Source organism: Pristiophorus japonicus, chromosome 1, assembly GCF_044704955.1.
Source record: "Pristiophorus japonicus isolate sPriJap1 chromosome 1, sPriJap1.hap1, whole genome shotgun sequence".
In the NCBI taxonomy this organism is placed as follows: domain Eukaryota; kingdom Metazoa; phylum Chordata; class Chondrichthyes; family Pristiophoridae; genus Pristiophorus; species Pristiophorus japonicus.
In genome coordinates this window covers 352,945,611-352,966,192 of record NC_091977.1, presented here as the reverse complement: position 1 = coordinate 352,966,192, position 20,582 = coordinate 352,945,611, and the positions used below count along the sequence as shown (strand labels likewise).

Below are 20,582 nucleotides of genomic sequence, written 5' to 3'. Positions count from 1 at the left end.
TAGGGCTGATTTACTAAATTTGGAGTGGATCCCAATTTTTAAAATGCACTATTCATGGTGCTGGAGTCAGTCCGAATCAACTCAGAATGTATTAATTACCGTTTTTTTTTAGGAATCTTGAATGCCATAAATCATTATGTTATGTTTACTGGTATTTTCAAATTGTACCTCTACTTACAGAAAATTATCTCATGGATTTGCCTGAAAAAAGGACTGAGCAGCATCAACCTAGCAGTTTTAAAGAGGTCGGAGAATAAAAGCACTTTAGAGGACTGAATCTTTGAGTATACCAATAAATAGCAACACTTTTATTCTTAAAAGTTTCCTTTTTACTTTGATAGTATAATCAGACATCTTAAAACTCTTGCTCCCTGTGATAATATTCTAGATGAGTTAATTTGGATAATAGTTGTACAATATTAAAATTCATATATAGAATTGACATTAAAATAACACCAAATTTCTTGATAAATATTAATATTGCAAATAGTTACATTTAATAATGTTTATAAGGAATCATCTGGGTCACTGCAGTTTGAGACAGGAATTGTATAAAATATAGGTATGAAACAGTTATTCATACAAGTAGTGTTCATTTTATATGTGAATGGTAATTGGCACCAATGGCACAATCAGTTACAAACATCACCTCCATAAGTGGCATAATCACATATCCAATTGAGTTTCTGAAAGAATATAGTGAAACATGCAGGACGTCTGCAAAACAAGCTACTTGGAATCACTGGAGCATAAATTCATTCACAATCACTTAATCTGAATTTGCTCCAATTTATGTTGATCAAGATTGCAGAACTATTCCACCTTTCAGTCGGCACAAACTTTAGCTAAAATTATTACAATCTAGATATAGCCTTACTTAGTTTTTCAATGTTGGGCATGACTTTGCCTCCTTTCTTCATATATGAAGCACGAAACCCATCCACGGAGAAAATGATCAGTGGTGGACGAACAAAGCTAAAATGTGCAATTCACAAAGGTTAAAGCAAAAGGTCCACAGCAAAAGCTATTTTCATTATGTATTTATTACATTCAGAGACTGCAAGTATTAATCAATTATACATGAGCATTTCTTCTGCAGACATCAAAAATAAAAAGCTGTAATAATATAAATAAAATTCAGTTGAATTCAATTTCAGTGATCTGTCTTGTCACAACCATAAACCATGCGTATCTGTGTGGTTATGTTCACTTACGATAAGCAGTGGTAGTTTGGTTATATTAATGAATGTGAGGAAACAAATTTCACAGCTCATTCTGTGAACAATCTGTGAAATTCTTTTCTGCCCTGAAATAATAGACGTTGATGAGACATATATCGCCATTGATCTGTTTATATTTACAAGGCAAAGATTGGCACCTTCAAACTGAAACCAAAGGTTGTTCATAGTTTGTAACCTGCTGCTATATCTCACCTCACCCACCCATCGTAGTTCTAATACTCCGTCTTTCTCTCCATACACCTCACCTGCCTGATCATGCATAAAGGTTTCGCAACAGTGCTTTGCTATCCCGTGAGTGGAGCGCATGTTGTTCCACATACAGCAACCAGCTAGTGCTATCATAGAATCATAGGATGAATGATACAGCACAGAACAATGCCATTATTTTCCTCATATCACCTGTTTTTTTTACTCATTACTTTAAATCTGTATCCTCTGGTTACCAGCTCTTCTGCAACTGGAAACAGTTTCTTCTTATTTACTATTATCAAAACCCTTCATGATTTTGAACATCTCTCTTAAATCTCCTCTTAACCTTATCTGCTCTAAAGAAATATTCCACATAACTGAAGTCCCTCATCCCTGCTGCCATTCTAATAAATATCCTCTGCACCCTCTCTAAGACCTTGACATCTATCCTCATGTGTGGTGCCCGGAGCTGAACACAATACTCCAGCTGAGGCCTAACCAGTGTTTTATAAAGGTTGAATGTGTGTTCCTCTCATCAGCATCTTAAACACACTGGCATAGAGTTGCTGCTCGATTGCACTTTTTTTTCCACAGCAATTCACCTGATATCGACGTAAGCAGGACAAAGGATTGTTGAATTTTAAGCGCAAATTGCATACACCACAACACGAGTTTCTGCAATTATTTTTAAAACATTGCGCTAGAAGCTGTCCCCGCCCACGAAACTGGCCACACTCCCAGGATGAATTCATCGCCATTGGGAGTTTCCACTAATTGTGCTGTTTGCAGGCCTTCGAGGAGGCTCCAAAAATTAAGCTGTTTTTTTTGGGTGCATGCACACTAATAGGTATCTTTTGAAAAGTTTTGATTTTTTTTTTAATTTACAAAGGAACTATCCCAATCTAATTAGAAAATTGTTCTGTATATTTTTTAATGTAATTTTCAGTAACTTAAAATTGGGTTACTCACAGGTGTGGAGTGCAATTGATTTAAAATGCTTATTTTTGTGATAAATCCATTTTCTGTGATATTAATCAAATGTTACCAAGTTACAACTCTTAAATATATCAAGGAATTTTTTTTATAGCAAATTAATTAAAAAAGAAATTACGGCCATGATTTCCCCTACCTCGGCAGATCCATGGCGGGCAACGTCGGTGGTGGGTCCCGACCCCGTTGTTGGCTCCAGCCCACTGAGTAGAATGATTTTACATTGATTGGGCTTGAAAAGCCTGCCCAGCGCGTTTGCCGGCCAATTGAAGGAAGCGGGTCTGATGATGTCATTTGATGGTGCATCATCAGCCAGTTTCCTTAAAGGGACCATGCGCAAATTTATTTCGACAGTTGTGCTGTCAGTGTTCTACAGCATTGAGATGCTACAAACACTGACAATCACTGCACAGAGGTGCAGGGCTACACCCAAGCTCTCCCATGACTCCCTCCAGATGCTTATAGAGGGAGTCACAGCACACAGGGAGGTTCTCTTCCCTTCCAATGGGTGAAAGAGACCTCCCCAGGAGACCAATGCAGCCTGGTTGCACATTGCAAAGGAGGGCACAAGCAAGGATTTCGCCAGGAGGACCAAGCTGCAGTGGCGCAAACCTTTCAATGATCTCAGTAGATCACAGTACAAAGGCACACTCAAGCTCATCCTGCTGTGCCACTCATCACATCCCCATCACTCTGCCTTCCCTACCCTACTCCTTACTCACACCAATTTACCTTGCATTTCTATCCATTCCTCTCTATCCACATTATCACTTCCCCATCTCACTAGCCACCCCTCACACTCACCCTCATCCTAGTCCAATCATAGCAATTAACAATACACAAAGGTAGGCACTTGGGTGTTTTATGTAATGTTCAAGTAAAGTTTCTGTTAATGTGATGTCAAACATTGAAACCTTTATTTTCAACACTTTGCATTCTTGGACAGATTTATGTGTACATTTGGAAGTGGCTCAGTGAGTTGCAGTGAATGGTGAGAAATTACGGTGCCCCCCCGCCCCACAATGGTGATGAGTGTGAAAGGAATGACTTGGGCATTGTAGGGATGCTTTATGGTGTTGATGTGGGGTGGTGCCAACCTGGCACATCATGTGGCAGCCAGGGTGTAATGTATCAAGCAAAATAAATCTGGCCATGGTGAGAATTCCTGGTGCCCGGGCAGCAATGTGGTTGGATCCTGATGCCCTGTATCCTGTGCAGCATCAGTCGATTGCGGAGAAGGTTGTTGTTAGTGCTGCTGGTGTGCCTGGTGCTGCTGGTGTTGGGGCTGATCTGAGGGCCAAGGTGAGATAGTTTCAAGGGCACCGATGTTGATGTAATAGATGGCAGGTGAACTTCAGATGACAGAAACGATCTGTCAATGGTGAGAGGTTTTTCCAATGAGGTAACACTGGGTAGAAAGTTTATTCCAAACACTTGCAACCTGCCTAAAGCTCAATCTGTCTTCCAAATGCAGTAAGCAACAGCTTCTGAGATTAGAAAATGAACAGCTGTGAGATGGGAGCTTTTATATCACATTTGCAGCTGTCCAGTAATGAGATGATTTCATGGTTACACAACTCCCGACCTCTTTATCTGACGTGATCGTCGAGCAGTGTAGACCCTGTGGGCGACTTCGTAAAATGTAACAGTAAGCTCAAAATACTTCTTAATGGACTGTTAACAAGGTTATAATGACTTGAAATCCCTCCCCCGCTACTGTGTATCAGGTCTGTTCAGTGCTGACAGACCCGACGTCTGGGAAAGGCGTGTAGTGGCGGGTTCACAGCGGGGTCCCGACCCGCTGTCAAAAAGGAACATTTCCCACCTGACCCACCACCAAATGCACCTTCTGAACCCACCCCCGAAAAATGACCTCCTACGTTTTAAAACACTGCCCGCTTGCACTGGTTCATGGCAGATTTTGGGTTTATCGATATGCAAATAAGTTTGAGCAGAAACTTTGGGGGCAGGGGGGGGAACACATTTCAAAATGGGTGGAATTTTGGGTGCAATTTGTACCAGAATCGTCGATTGTGCCCAAAGCGGAAACTCTACCCCACTATCAGTAAAGTGCTGATGAATGAAACACATTTGTTGAATGTAACATCAACTGGTTACTGTAGGTGCTCATCAATTCGCATTTTAAAGGGGAATATAATTAAAGTAACCAAGTGCATGTTGCCAAATCTACAGCAATCAGGTGATTGACCAATTACTAATTTATTACTGAAGCCTACTTATTAAATACAATTAGCACTATGAAGATAATTGTCATAGAAAAAATAAGGTCAATTATGCCAGAACCCAGTTTTAGCTACGAATGTTGGACTGTACATACCCTGTTGGACAATCTGGTGTCTTCAAATCTTCACAATCTTCATCCACCCAGCGTGTCTCACCTAGGGACAAGGTTTATTATATAATTGACAAAGATTTGGACTATAGCATTAGCATAAGATAAAAAAAAACAATATCTAAAGATATTTTATACCAAATTAAATCATTGATTTTGATGAGTCCCAAATAGAATTTAAAAGTTCCCAGGCATAAAACAGATCTGTTAATCACCTTTCAAGTTTTTATTTTATGACAGAAATCGTTGATAACATCTGCAAAAACTTGTTTTTAATTAAAAGAAAATTACAGAAGTTCCTTAAAAGTCTTCATGGCTATGAATTTTAAAAATATACAACATATATTCAGCTCATCATTTAACATTTTTATTCTATCAAAAAAAATGTCCAAAAAAGCCAAAACCAAACCAGAGTAACTGCTAGTACTATAAAAGTATCAAAATGTGTTCAGTAAAGGTCAGCAACATTACAATTTCAGAACCAGAACTTCTCAAAAAATTAACTTGTTGAGAGTTACTAATGTTTATAGAACACAAGTCATAAACTTTGTACACCAACCATAATTCTACATCATTAATAAAAATTCCTAGAAACATTAACTTATCTCTTCTAGAAATTTGAAGCCTTAAAAATACTGTTGATGATATTAGCGGATGAAAACAAATGGGTTAATGTCTGCATTAAAATAATGGGCACAGGAATGTCATATAAAAATACTCTCTAGGTATTGTCCACTTATATCGCCTGATCATTTCTAGTGTTCGGTCTTCTTCATTTTTTCTGACTCCAAGAGGGAACATGCTATAAAGTAAGTTTTCCGAGACTCAGTCCCAAATTAGTGTGCTTGAATTTTCTGTCCATTAAAATTAATAACCAGAAATTGGGGTGCACGAACCTCTGCAACCGATTCTCCAATCATCGAGTGAGATTTCCACTCTGTTTGGAGTCTCATAGAATCATAGAAATTTACAGCAAAGAATGAGGCCATTTTGGCCCATCGTGTCTGCGTCGGCCGACAAAGAGCTATCCAGCCTAATTCCACTTTCCAGATTTTGGTCCGTGGCCCTGTAGATTACGGCACTTCAAGTGCACATCCAAGTATTTTTTAAGTGTGCTGAGGGTTTCTGCCTCTACCACCCTTTCCAGCAGTGAGCTCCAGACCACCATCACACTCTAGGTGAAGGAATTTACCCTCAAATCCCCTCTAAACCTCCTACCAATTATTTACATCTACGCCCCCTGTTGTTGACCTTCTGCTAAGGGAAATAGGTCCTTCCTATCCAATCTATCTAGGTCCCTCAAAATTTTATACACTCAATAAGGTCTCCCCTCAGCCTCCTCTGTTCCAAAGAAAACAAACCCAGCCTAGCCAATCTTTCCGCATAGCTAAAATTCTCCAGTCCAGGCAACATCCTCATAAATCTCTTCTGTACCCTCTCTAGTGCAATCACATCTTTCCTGTAATGTGGTGACCAAAACTGCATGCAGTACTCTAGCTGTGGCCTAACTAGTGTTTTATACAGTTCAAGCATAACCTCCCTGCTCTTGTATTCTATGCCTCAGCTAATAAAGGCATGTATTCCATATGCCTTCTTAACCACCTTATCTACCGCTCGGAAAAGTTTTACCCTGCGTGTCAGAAGGCAGTAATGGAATAGTTTGTAATTACCTTTGCACGCAACTTGATAGTTGGTGCAGCAATCTCCCCTATTCATGCAATCTTCAGAACACTGGCAAGCATAATCTTCATTTCGTGCTTCCCCACAACGATCTTTGCTGCACTCCCATCCTCGACCTAGAATATGTGGCAATAGCTACACCATTAAACAAATTAGCAGCCAGTAAGGTACTCAGAAGAGATTTACAAATTACCATCACTGTCCTTATCTTATAACAGCTTCTGTATTTTACATTAATATATTTTAAAGGTCATTAACACAGTATATATCTGATAAATACCATTACTGTATTTCCCCTGTTAAAAACACATGAGTTCTATCTTAATAATTCATTGGCATCAGAAAACATTCTAGATAATCTGTAGCAGTGCACATATGGAGTCAAGATTAAGTATAGTATTTAGATCAAACAGAACTAGAACGTGGGAAGATAATTAGACCATGGCGGAGGAGGAGGGCAGGGAGAAGAGAGGAGGAAGAAGGGGGGAGGGAAAAGAAGGGGGGAGGGAGAAGAGTGAAGAAGGGGGAAGAAAGAGGTATGAGGGGAAAGAGGAAGAGAGGGGAAAAGAAAGAGAGAAGGATGTTGGAAAGGGGATGGATAAGGAAAGGAGGGGGCAAGGAATGGGGATAAGGGAGCAAACAGTCTCAGCAGGGGAAGGGTTAAGAGAATATCAGCATGGGGGTGGTAGGGGGTGGAGTGGAAATAGCAAATTATCCATCTCTCAACTGGCATCACCAAAGAAAATCACCTGGGAGTTGGAATGTAGTAAGCTCTCTTTCCTTCAGTGGGCCTGGATTTTTATCCCACTGGGGATGGAGGAACCATGAGGCAGAGATTTTCTCAATAACCGGGCAGTTAATGGGGGAACTCTACTTCCCTAGACTAGGATCAGCTTTTCATCTCAGTGACAGTGGGGTTTGCATTCCAAAGGGGTCCAATTTGTTACTGCTTCAGTCCCAAAGTAGGAATCCTGCTACATTAAAATGTCTCCCCAAGTTGTCCAGCAAGGAAATTTGAGAATAAATAGAGGAAGTGTAACATTGTCTTAAGCAGAACACAGGTGGGATGGAGAGAGTTACAGCAGTATGGTGAGAATGAGCCATGGCGCATATGTGGATAGAGATTCCTGACAGATAATCAGGTATGCTACTGAGACAACTACAGGTTAAATTTCAATTTACTTTCTCAATTCCAAGGATTCCAATCCACCAATGCCCCATAGAGTCATTAGTGCAAAGCCTCCCAATGGCCATAGTGATGAAATCACTGAAGACTATAATATTCTATTACAGATAATTTGACAGCTTGTAATGTTACTTGACACAATTAACTAACAGCGTCACCTGCATGCATAACTGGCTGGTACTGCATAGAATTGTGACCCATCTACTATTTTTACAAACATTCAACAATGACAGCGAGAGAAAAAAAGTTATATGCACTACATGGATTATATGACAAATATATTCAGTGGAGTACTATGAAACTTATGAACAAAACTGTTCTGGCTGGCTTTAAACAAATTTATTTGCTAGAAAGTTTAAAAAAAAATATTGCCAGTCATCAACCAATAGACAACAGTCCAGTAAAATTTCCAACTTCAATGGATCAAAATAAATTAAAATAAATTATATGTATTGCACATACAAACATATCTCGCCCCCATCCCCACGGCATGTATACTTCCTCAGTAAATAAAACGATTACGCAACCTATTCCCAAGCCTCTGCATATGAGCAGATAGTCCAAATCAGACTAGACTGCAGCTCACTTGAGGTGGCCACTAGGAAGCATGCAACAGCAATCTAGGGGTATCTTGTAGTCCAAATTTGTCTCCATATGAAAAAGCACTACACAGGCAACATCAGATGTTTGCCTCTGGCATGGACTCATGAGCTACCACTTTGCCTCAGCATATTGATGCCACATCATCCTACCATACTATGTTCTCAAAAATATTGCAAACTAGCAATTATATTTTGCTACAAACATCTGAAAAGCTTTTTCTTTCTGGTATACTACTTAATAAAACAAAAATTTGGTGGATAAGGTGGTCTGAGCTGTAGACTTTCCCATGACATCCTCAATGACTGACCATTAAGAACTAATAATACATTACTGGAAAAAGCAAGTTTGAGTAATAGATATCCCTAGATGCTTCTGATCTGCTCATTGGAGGTCATGTCAACAACTGCTTCAGCTATTGGACTGCCACAATTGTTTGATTTAACAAGCTGTCATTCAATCATACTATTATTTTTATTTCTCCTCACCACCCTTTTACATAAGCCACTATTACCCTTCAACAAGCTTCTTCCATTAGCCAAAAGAGCAGTACGGCCTGGCTTTTGCAGAGTTATCAGCTGACTAACAGAAGGTACCAGTCAGTTCTGCAGAGTAGGACTTGTCCTGACAATAATTCTTCCCTGAATTAGAAGCTAGTTTCCTTCGTTTGCTGTATATAGTGTCTCTCACAAGTATTAGTTAAACTCACCTGAAGAGGGCAGGCAAGTATAAATGGGCATAGTTAGAATTAGGTCTCATTAACCATTACCTACCTGGAAGACCACAATGCTATTGCTAAAAAATACTGACCCCTTCAATTGAACCATTTTTAAAGAAAAAGACTTTATTCAGAAATGGGTTTACAATATAATATATCACAATATACCAGCACTATACAAAGGTTAAATATTGAATCTAACTAACTCACCTGCCTGCCCTCTTTTTCGAGGATTGAGACGTGACAGGGGAGAGTAACCTAAAAAGGGGAGAAAATAGACTTACAGAAATGGGGGAGAAAATAAAAATACACAGGACTATAAGCTTTCCTTTGGCTATCTAGAGCCATATGTCAATATCAGAACTATCTTTTGAACTTGTGTTCACATATTTTGATTTTCTAGGGAAAAGGTAAAAAAATGTTGCTTTACTGAGCAGCACACTGCATTATCTTAGCTGTATTACTATGCAGTATAGCAAGTATTTACAATAGGTCACTGTGGGGAGACACCAAACAGAGACCAGGTGCCATCACACAGCGGGTGGAGGGGGGGAAAAAGAAAAACCATTACGGACCTCATGGCACCTTCTCAGCCACAGGAGATACATGGTACAAAGGATGCAGAGGGAGAAATAATTAGAGGGTAATTACCCTAAAAAAAATGCCTGAACATACAATTAAAAGCATGTTCACCTCTGAATTTAGTACCTGTCTTCAAACAAAGTTGATCAAAATCTAAACAGCAGCTGTTATAACTTTTGCACAAATTGTCACAGCGACAGTTGGGTGGGGTTGTCTCTTGCAGTTCAAAACACCTGCCCCTGCATGACCCAGAAGTAGTAGTTCGGGCTGAATCTGAAAGAACTGTGTAAAACAAAAACATAAACATCAGTTAGGGATAGCACTCTTTAATAAGGCAGACAATCTAGAAAATTGTTCAAGATTTAATTCCCCAACAAAAAGGTATTACACATATATAGACAACCACAAAAAAACTTAGAATTCTAATTAACTATGCTATCCCTTGCTATGATGTTTGAATATCCATCAAATTAAGAGAGATTGTAATTATGAGAAAGATTAAAATTATAAGGGTGCTATATATCCTCCACAACCAACACTTGTGAAGGTAACTAAAATTAAGTGGCAAGTACAGGCAGGCGATAGCCATCATAAAACTTTGGATGAAGCATTAATTGATTTCACAGATATAAAAAAGTAAACTGTAGCCATAATGCAAGAGCCATTTAATGATCAAACAAAAAATGGTTTTGATTAAAATAAAATTGTCAAAACAACAGAAGATTTTGCCAAAAGCAGATCTCAATAACACATGCTGTGTGTTCATTCAAAGGGCTGTTCTGCCTCAAATGGGCTTGAAAAGTTGAAAGGAAGAAAAAAACCTCTTCTTTAAAGATCCATCCCTTTGGAACTGTAACTAACTATCAGGGTCATGCACTCCCCCTCCACAAAAACAAAACAAATACTTGCAGGAAACCGGCAATATTGCTTCCAATTTGGACTCTCTCCAAGAAAGGCACAGCTTATCACAACAGACCACAGAATGAAGAGGCAGAGCAGATGGTCTGTTTAGGAAAACTTCAATCTATTGTGTTGTGAAAGCACAACAGATATTTTAAAACAATAAAAAGTACTAATTTTGAAGGCAACTTGAGGCATGCAACATAGATAAGTAGCATAAAATCTTTGTACAATTTGCAGCTTCCTGCAGTTTTATTTGTGTCCTCTGAATGACAGGGATGTATTGACACAGAAAAGACAACTTTAAAGTAGAAGTGTGGTACAATGTTTTTGCTATAAAGGCTATTTGAATTTCACTTTTTAAATTTATTTTCAACGTCGGGTATTTAGAAATATATCCTAATTATAGAAACTTGTGATAAAATAGTAATATAATGAAAAGATTTCATGTATTTCTGCAGTTAGTTTAATCTGGATAGCAATTCTTAGAATTTACATTTGTGACAGTTTAATGAAATAAATGAACAATAATGGTTAGCTAGGAATAATCTCATTGACAGCTTCAGATAACACCGGAAACTGCAAAAGTGAATCTTCAGGTGCTTTTTACATCTGATTAGTGAGATGATATTACTGCCATACCACAATTCAAAGATTTTTTTCTACCCTATACTACTAAATTAATGGAGTAGTTATAGTTCATTTCCATTTTTCCCCGTAATGGACATTGTGGCAGATATCAAAGGCCAGGAAGTTCCATGCAGTTGATATATGCTGACATCTCTAATGAATGATTAACAACAGTGATGCAATGCCTGAGAGTTGATTGAGTAATGATCTAAACCTGATTACCAGAAAAAAAAACACTGTCATTATATGTTACACTATTTAACTGTTTGGTGATTGTCATTCTTGGAATTAATTCAGACCTTTTTACATGGTTTCTCAGAAATATTTCCCCAGTAATGTCTTTGATTTGTTTCAGATTTTAAAATGTGCACACTATAAAATATTAATAATTAATTTATACAGTAAATGTTTTAATACAAACTTTTTCTATCTGCATGCAAAAGTAATCTTAATTCCATTTACTTATTAAAGATTTTTTCCTAACTGATAATTTGAATTCAATCAGCATTCGACCGAAGTGAAAAATTGGAAATCAAATTATAGTTTTCTTTCTAGTTAATGCAAACTATTTGGTTATAAAATTGATTTTTATTTATCTGAACATTATTTGCACACAGTTCACTGACTGAAACAGAGTAATGATCAATTCAGCAATTTTAATATTCAAAATGTTTTTCAAAATATAGTTTTTATTTCAAAATATACCACTTATTCCTCAGAGGAACAAGCACATTTTTATACAAAGATTACTTTTATCAGGAATTTATCTTTACATTATTACTAATCAATCTAAATTTTGCACATAATGTAAAATGCTCATGTCACTTCAGTTTAGCAATGAGTAACCCACAGAGCACAGTACAGGGTAGTACATTTCAAAAGCTGAAGCACAGAGATTTGACAGTTACATAATTTATGCAAAACACAAGGATGAATGATTACATTAGATCAGCATGATGCATTTAAAATAAGGATTTGTGTAATTGGTAACAAACAAAAGTTTGCTCTTGACTTGAACTTATTGTCATATAAAAAAGAGCAATAATTTATACACAGAACAGACCAACTCCATGTGCCATAGCCAGTTGAAAGTTCTGGCCATGGTGTAAACATTTAATATCTATGTTTTCAAAAGCTGAATAAATAACTATCTAAAATTAAATCTAAAACTTTTAAAATGCAAACTATGGTGTGCATTCTAACACTGGGTACATTAAAGCAGCCCCACTGCTGTAATCTCTCTCAGCATTGCTGTTAGTGTTGGAATAAATATATCTAGCTCCTTCAATTGCATTAGTTCACACTCAAATTCCTAACACTGCTTGGTTGTTCTTCACTCGAGCATTCAGGAATAATGTGGAGAGAATAAGCTTAATGCCCCAGCCAGCTCGCTGAGAACAGGTTGATTCTTCTTTGGAAATAGGCATCAAGCTTAGTGTCCACACCATGACATACAAACAATATCTGCATTCTAAAACATTATATAGATGCATTACATAGTAACGATAACAGCAATTAAGTTCCCATTTAATAAGCTTGGTTTAGTTTCATTGTAAATTACTCTCATTTTGTTGGATAAATATAATCTCCATTGACTAACAGGTAGACAGATAAACTATTATAGTTGTTCGAGTTTTTTTTTCCAAAACTCAATGAGCACACAATTAGATTGCAGTGCTTAGTACATTTACAATTTCTCATTGAATGATCAGAACACTCCAGGTTCTATACCATGATTATATCGTGGTTATAGGTATAAAATTGGCAATAATTAACACGAAGGTATATACTTATTGTGTTTAACAATGCGACTTTTCTGCCACGCAGTGCTAAAATGGGCCTTGATGTGCTAACATGTGAGTAAAGGGATCTTGCATGTCTTCACATAGTTTAATGTCAAATTATGGCTGGACTACGTTGCCTGTGATAATCAGAAAAATAATGAAAGGTGCTGAAACAAACTGATACACCGACCAGAATACTGTTTCATCCTCATCTATAACCTAGTGCATAGTTCAAAGATCAGTTATATTTGCGTCAACTCAAAATGTTAGAAGTGGACGGACTGCAAGGCAAACGTCTGGGACCCTGCACTGGGCACTGAATAAATCATAATACAAATCATAATCAAATCATAATGTCTTTAGAACTCGGTCACGGTTGCAACATCCGTCCAACCTAATATTCTCTCTGCTGAATCTTGCAAACAAACGCAGACCATCGATAAACAATGAAAAATGAAATACCTTCCCGATTGTTGGTGTCTCCCGATCTTTGCAAGCGACGCAAGCCATGTCCTTGGCAAACATTTACCCCGGCTACGAAAGTCAGCAGTGAAATGATCTGTAAACAAGATTTGTTTTAATATATACAAAAAAGAATAACGATTAGCAGTGTGAGTATGCTGCGACGTTCGTAAATCTTTTATTTCAACTGCTTAGACTATATGCGGCCAAAATTGAGCTGGACACCAATGTTGCCAAACAATGCACCGTGTCCTAGGACAGCACAATTCAGAAACACAACCCCAAACCCTGAGCAGGTCGACTGGAGAACAAATGCTTCATCGGGTACGGTTATCTTCGGGACTGTTCTAAGGCCCGCTGCACCATCTATCTCATACATACCTGGGACAGCTTCACGCCAGTGTCCCTCCACATGGTTGTGACCAGGGTGCTGCAGTCCAGTGAAGAGGTCCCCAGCCACACACAGCCTGCACTGAGCTCGCTGATCCCACCTGTTCAGGTTGTCAGTCTCAGCCCTCCTCTCTCTCTCTACTTTAACATATCTCACATTGAACGGCAGATGGCTTTTTTTGACGGATTACACCTTGTTAACTAAAACAGAAACTTGCCACGTTGTACCGCAAAGCTATTTTTTTTTTCTCTTTTCAAGAAAAAAAAGCAGCACGTGAATCCTCCCTGTCTTTTGTGTATTTTATTTGAGCTTGGGAGGATCTCAGCTGTTGAACCAGCTAAACGCCGCCACTGTTGTTTTTCAAAGGCATGTTGTTCAGTACCAAATAGTGGGCTCTTTGTCTGGAGAAGAGGCAAGCCGAGCCGTGTGATGTACAGCTGCCCCCGTTACCAGATCTCTTTTAAAACGGCGTGTGTTTAGTAGCGTTTGTGCCAGCTTCCTGTCTGGCAGCTTTCTCCATTCCCCCGCCCCCCGCCCGCAGAGATTATAAAGATGACAAAATAGAGCTGTCGCAATCGTTTGGGCTGATTGCGTCCACACACACAAAAAAAACTAAAGCTAGTTAGTAAACATCAAGTAAAACTGTAAACTGACTTCAGCCTACTGCACAGTTTTAAAGGAATGATTGTTTCCTTTTCTAACGCCCTCTGTCGAAACAAGTCCTGACCTTTCCCGGCAACCTGAGTGATAAGAACATCTTAAGAATACAACGTTGCGCAGAAAGCTTCATTTCACTCGTATCTGCAACAGCTATTTTCTGTGAACAGGAAAGCACTAGGACGTCGTTCTTGAGAAAAGCAGGGTACTATATGCGCATAGTCTTTAAATAAAAAGGGCCATAGGAAAGAAAGATTTTTTCAGAAGAATTTTAATCACAGGTTGTATTGAACAGTAGGTTAAACATGTTTTAAAAAGAGAGACGCATAGGTATCCTTTGATCTCCAGTCAGCAAAGGCATCACAGTGTAACACTCAGCCAGCATTGGCAAATCTGTGAAAGTTCAAGAAAATATGTTTATCCCAAGAAAGCCACAAGTGTTCAGGCCCTTGTATATTACAGCTTGGTTCCTGGTAGAACGAGACCAAAGTGGATTTCTGCTGCTGCGGGCTCTAAAGAGTTTGAATCATGTGTATCCAGGACTGGCGCACACAGTGTAAGGGCTCTGCATCTACAGTTCATGTCACCGCCGCCCCCCCCCCCCCCCCCCACTACAGTAAAATCACCTTTAAATTAAAATATATTGCAAGTTATACTAGTATGGATATTTTTGGTGTGACCCATACCACATTATGAGTAAACTTAGCACAATAAAATTCTAATCCTTTATAAATAATGGCTATTAATTTCCAAAAACTGTTACAATCTCAGTAACTAACAGTAGGATTAACAATAAGAAACACAATTCTATAATTTCTGATGATAAATCATGAAACATCACCACTACTAGCAGTGATACTGGTTTGCTCAATGATGTTCTTGCCTATTAGTATGCTTGCCCATTAGTATGCTTCTATTGCAAAAGCGATAATCAGGCACATGAAAGGAAATACAGCAAATGCTGGAAATCTGAAACAAAAACAGAAAGTGCTGTAAACACTCAGCAAGTCCAGCAGAATCTGTAAAGAGAGGACAAAGGTTGCCGTTTCAGACATAGTCCTTTATCTGATGTACTGATGAAGGGCTATGCTAAAACATCAACATTTTCCCTTTCTTTACAGATGCTGCCTGAATTGCTTCCAGCACTTTCAAAAGGGAATTAGATATATACTTGAAAGGTAGAAATTTACGGAGCTATGCAGAAAGAGCAGTGTTATAACTAATGGGATGGATTTTTCAAATAGGCACCACAGGCACAATGGATTGAATGGCTTCAATAATGGAGAGGCTGGGAAAATCACAAGCATAGTGAATAAAGAAATCAGATAAAGGGCAGCAGTCTCAATGTTTGGCAACTTCTCACATGGCACAGGCTTGCCAAACTCAGCGCTGCGCTAAGACTAGGAATCAGGTGTGTCATTTTAAAAGAGTTAATTTCAAATAAATGACAGAACTACTCAAGCAAATTGATTGGAAGAGGTTGTACAATAACACTTCAGTAGCAGACAAATGGATCCCTTTTTAAAACATAATACAGGATATATACCTAGAATCAGCAAGCACAGACTAAACAAGTGTAACCCTGAATGGATTAACAAATTAATCAGAAAAGAAGTACAGAGGAAAATGACCTGCTCAAATCCTACAAGGAGAAACAAGAATGGGTTCACTGGGATGAGTACAGGTACATACAAAGACACATTAAAGGAGTCTGAGGGGCAAAGAGAGACCTATAAAAAGAAAGTGTAATACATTCTTTCAGTACTTCAAAAGTAAGAGGGTGGTCAGAGAAGAAGTGAGAACCATAAAAGATGCAAGCAGGCTTGAAACAGAGAATGAGCACAAGATAGTTAATATTCAGAATGATTACTTGCTCCGTTCTCACCAGAGAAGACATGAAAAACATGCCCTCCCCACCAGAAATAACAAAGCAGAATTAATTACTACAAAATAAATTAGACGAGAGTCCTTGACAAGCTAAAATGGCTCAAAACAAATAACACCCCAGGGATAGTTGGCATTTATCCCAGAGTATTAAGAGAGATTAAGGGGATTTGTGAGGGACTGATGATCATTATGAGAGAGTCACTGGACACTGGGGATATCCCAGTAGATTGAAAACATGCTAACATGGTCCCCATTTTCAATTTGGATAACAAAACAGACACAAGCGACTATGGACCCATACATCTTACTTCAATCCCATGTTCAATAATGGAATTATCAGGAGTAAGTCTGTACAATTATCTGTACAATCATCTAACAAAACACCAGTTATCGTGGATTCGGAAAGGGAAAATCCAGCATGGGCAACTTCCTTTATTTTTTTGAGAATGTGTCATCCCAAGTGTACTATGAAAAGCTCCAGACCAGACTTCCAAAAGGCACTTGACAATGTTCCATACAAAAAGCTCAAACTTGTAGGAATTCAGGATAAATCTTGGAAGTGGATACGAAATTGGCTGAAGAATAGAAAGCAATGAGTATTTGTTGGAGGGGATATGTTGGATAGGAAGACTTACTGAACAGGGTGCCCCAGGGCTTGATGTTGGAATCAGTACTGTTTCTAATTTATTCCAATGACTTGGATTCTTAAACTCAATGCAAATTGGTCAAATTTTCAGATCTCAAACTAGGAAGGACACTGAATTCAGAGGAGGCAACTCAGAAAATATAAAATGTGCTGAGCAAAATATGTAAGTGGGCAGAACAGCAGCTGAAACTTAATGCAGGCAAATGTATAGTACTATACATAGGGATCAAAAGGGCAACACACGTATCCCATGATTGGTTTTGAAATAGTTAAGGATAATGTTGATAGAGATCTAGGAGTCTTATTGGACTCAACACTCAACATATCCAACCAATGGAGAGTAGCAATCAACTATGCTAATAGAATGCGGAACTATAAAGCCAACATAGTAGTGTACAGATCATAGGAAGTCATGTTAAACTATGGCATTCTGGTTGAGCACTGTATCCAGTCTGGTAACCAAGGCACATGGGAGGCATACAAAGCACTGGAGCCAGTGCACAACAAAGCCACAAGGCTGATTCCCTCGTCTTAACAGGTCTGAGTTATGAGAAAAGACTGGAAAAGCATGCGTTTTAGCGCATCAGAGTGATCTTAACGAGGTATAAAAGATAGCAAATGATACGGAAAAGATAAATCAAAATGGCAAACTAAATTGAGAGAACAGGACAAGAAGCTACAGGTTCAAGCAAGTAAAAGGCAACGTTTTTCTTCACACAGCGTGATCAAGACAATTGGATAGGGGAAAAAAACATGATCGAAATCCACACGGTCTGTGCCAATATTTTATATAATGTGCCCATAACCAGCCTACTTATTTTCATTCCCTTCCTATTCAGAAGTGTCTAAAACCATGCAATGATACTTTCAGCTGATTGAAAACCAAGATCCAAAAGTTGGCATATGGCGAGTTATGGGTACAAGTTCTCATCCTGCCATTTTGTTGTTCAAATACATCGTTTTCCAACAGGACAAGGCTTGAAACGTTAAATGCCATCGGAAGCAGGGGCTCTATTTTCGTTAGAGCTAACACAAGAAGCTACAGCTTGAACATTCTCACCCCAGGCCAAGTCTATGCACCAACAGCACTATATATAAACAACTCATCCGTAAGGTTTCTTCTCATTTTTTAACCCGGTATTTACAGTGGGCACTGAACATAACATTTCAAAAACTTATCAGAGTAGCTTCTATTAACTGGTGCACTGATGCCCCATCACCAGCACTGCTACTTGATGTAGTGCCACGATTAAAGCTTTTCCTCACATGTAATCACAACACCTCGTGCCTCTGCCCTCTCGCTGTGAGCGGAACTGGAATGGGGGCTAGGTCACCTACACTCAGTGCACTCTGATTGACTGACCGATCAGTACCGGCGAATGGTGCTAAATCAGAAGCTTAGACTAACATCTGAGCGCCAACTTCGCTAGGGTTTTTTTTGCGTTTGTGAAAGATTATAGCGTACAAAGTGTGCCTGTCGAGAAATGGTTTAGAAATCTTCATTCATTTTATCACGAAAAGAATTGACACCAGATACACGCTTAACAAAATTTACCTTTAAAGTCGAGGATTTATTATACTAATAAGTCACCTGCTTATGAACACTTCAAAAAAATACTACCTACCAAACACTGGTGCATTTACTTTTTCTTCCATTTTACTTTTCCTTTTCTATCTTACTTTCTCTTTTTTTTATCTATCTTATTACTTCCTAGGCTTAAATCGATGAATGAACATTACAAACCTGTCTACCAAGATATAGCTGTGGTTGTTTAGGTATGGAGATATGTTTATCGGTAATAGCTCTGCTACTTTTTGCAAGAACAGTATTTAATCGGTCTGTATCGTACATGAACGGCAATAGATAGATACCCAGTACACTTATGTCCTAATCATAATGGTTTTGTGTCAATAGCCTTTTTTTTCCTGTAATTCCTTGTACACATAGATGGGACTACACCTGAAAAAGAAGCAATCTGTTATAAATGTGCTCATTTATGTGCATTGAGGGAAAAATAAACTGCGGTTATAGTGTTCACAATTTACTTTTTCTTCCATTTTACTTTTACTTTTCTATTTTACTTTCTCCTTTTTATCTATCTTATTACTTCATATTTATTATTCACTTTTACTAGTATATGTGTCTGATTCGCTTCTATCTGGTGGGCATACCGTGCAGTGTTTTGGACTTTCGTATTATGTTTTTCTATCTGCATTCGTTGAACACGAGTAGCTGTTCATATTACTATATACAAGTAAAATTGTTTAGTGCAAAAAAGGCACCACTGGAGCCGGCACTGTCTTTTCGACGTTAGGATAGGGATCTCTGAAATATGCCAATACTTGCAGGGCATCCTTGGAAATATGTCTATTTGCAGAGGGATCCAGGAGTGTCAACATTGCAGGAGTCATCCCGTAAAGACGAGTCTGCAAGAAAGACAGTACTGATTGGCTATCTGATAGTGAGGTTCATTATTATATATATAATTACAAAATAACCCTGACCTTGAATGTCCCTTGTTCTTGCTTCAGGTAATATTTGTTCCCCGCGTTTGGGAGATTTTGTTTATTTTTAAAAATAAACTGTACTGCCATTTTCTGTTTTAAAACGTGATGCCTTATACTATGTAAATGATTTGTGAAACTGCTCGGAAATAAACTTCATTCGGTGCATATGACCGTCGATGGGCTCGAATCGTTTACCCTGAAGGGCATCCGCTCTCTACGATAATCATTCGCCGTTCACACACTGAACCGCTCACACTTTATCACATTTCACCCACATCCGCTTCTAGTGCCCTTGTAATTGATCAAAAGTGAACTGAAGGTCGTTAAAAGCGAATGACCAGTTCGAATAATATCGTCATGTGGCGATGTGCAGAGACCTGTGCGTTTCCACAGCACGGTTGGACCAAGGTTCTGTTCAAGAAGTTAGTCAGTAAACCACATCTGGATTCGCTTTGCCTTCCTTCCTCGTGGTGTCCGATTACATCAATATTATTAATCAAGAATTATTCTGATAAAAAGGGATACATCAAGGAATAGTTGACATTTCACGGAAGTTCACACAGTGGCATCGAGAAATAGCTGAGAACTTGTCAAAGTGATAATATTATGTAAATATTTTTTAAAGTATTCCTTTTTCTATTTTTGAACAAAAATACTTTCTTGTCCCAATTAAATTATTACAACGGTTAATTACATGCAAAAATTACAGACTTATTTGAATAATATTTCATGGAAACGGTAGTTGGGAGGAAGACCTCTATCTAAATATTATGAAGTGCATGATTCAAACCCTCAAACCAGCAGAGCGCAACTCCATGCGAAAAGAAAATCCAATTAAACCACAAGGTTAGGAGCGGGCCTACCGTACCAGTTCTCTCCTAATAACCATTGTTCTTCACAAATGTTGTGATGACTCGTCTTTGTTCTGGTTGCTGAATTAGAGCTGATTGGATGCTAATGTGTTGATACCAGTTCGCTCCAGTTATCAGTTGCGGGCACTGGTTCAAACCTCGGACACTCAGTGCTTGTTTGTTCTATGACGTTTGTTTTTTTCTCTCTCTGGCTTTATCTTCAATGTAGGCGAATTGACAGTGGCAGCAAGCTTTGAGGACAATGGCTACACTGGGGAGATGGCCTTCAAAGTAGGCTGCTGCTACAAACTCCCACCCCTGTGACCA

The 20,582-nt window shown here is 38.5% G+C and overlaps 1 protein-coding gene across 6 annotated transcripts in view; it reads right to left on the bottom strand.

Moving 5' to 3' along the window:
- The window catches only part of enpp2 (ectonucleotide pyrophosphatase/phosphodiesterase 2), a 122,462-nt gene extending 102,086 nt beyond the window's left edge, over positions 1–20,376 (bottom strand). Inside the window, exons 1-7 of one of the 6 annotated variants that reach the window (XM_070890597.1) lie at positions 20,273–20,376; positions 13,316–13,412; positions 9,651–9,821; positions 9,168–9,215; positions 6,444–6,569; positions 4,759–4,819; positions 878–975 (exon numbers count right to left, since the gene is read on the bottom strand). In XM_070890597.1, the coding sequence (XP_070746698.1) occupies positions 878–975; positions 4,759–4,819; positions 6,444–6,569; positions 9,168–9,215; positions 9,651–9,821; positions 13,316–13,412; positions 20,273–20,293 (622 nt within the window). In that variant the 5' untranslated portion in view covers positions 20,294–20,376. Of the gene's footprint in view, positions 1–877; positions 976–4,758; positions 4,820–6,443; positions 6,570–9,167; positions 9,216–9,650; positions 9,822–13,315; positions 13,413–13,696; positions 14,246–20,272 lie in introns of those variants that run through there. The other 5 variants (XM_070890591.1, XM_070890606.1, XM_070890616.1 and 2 more) reach the window with 5 other exon arrangements.
- Positions 20,377–20,582: the final 206 nt, after the last annotated feature.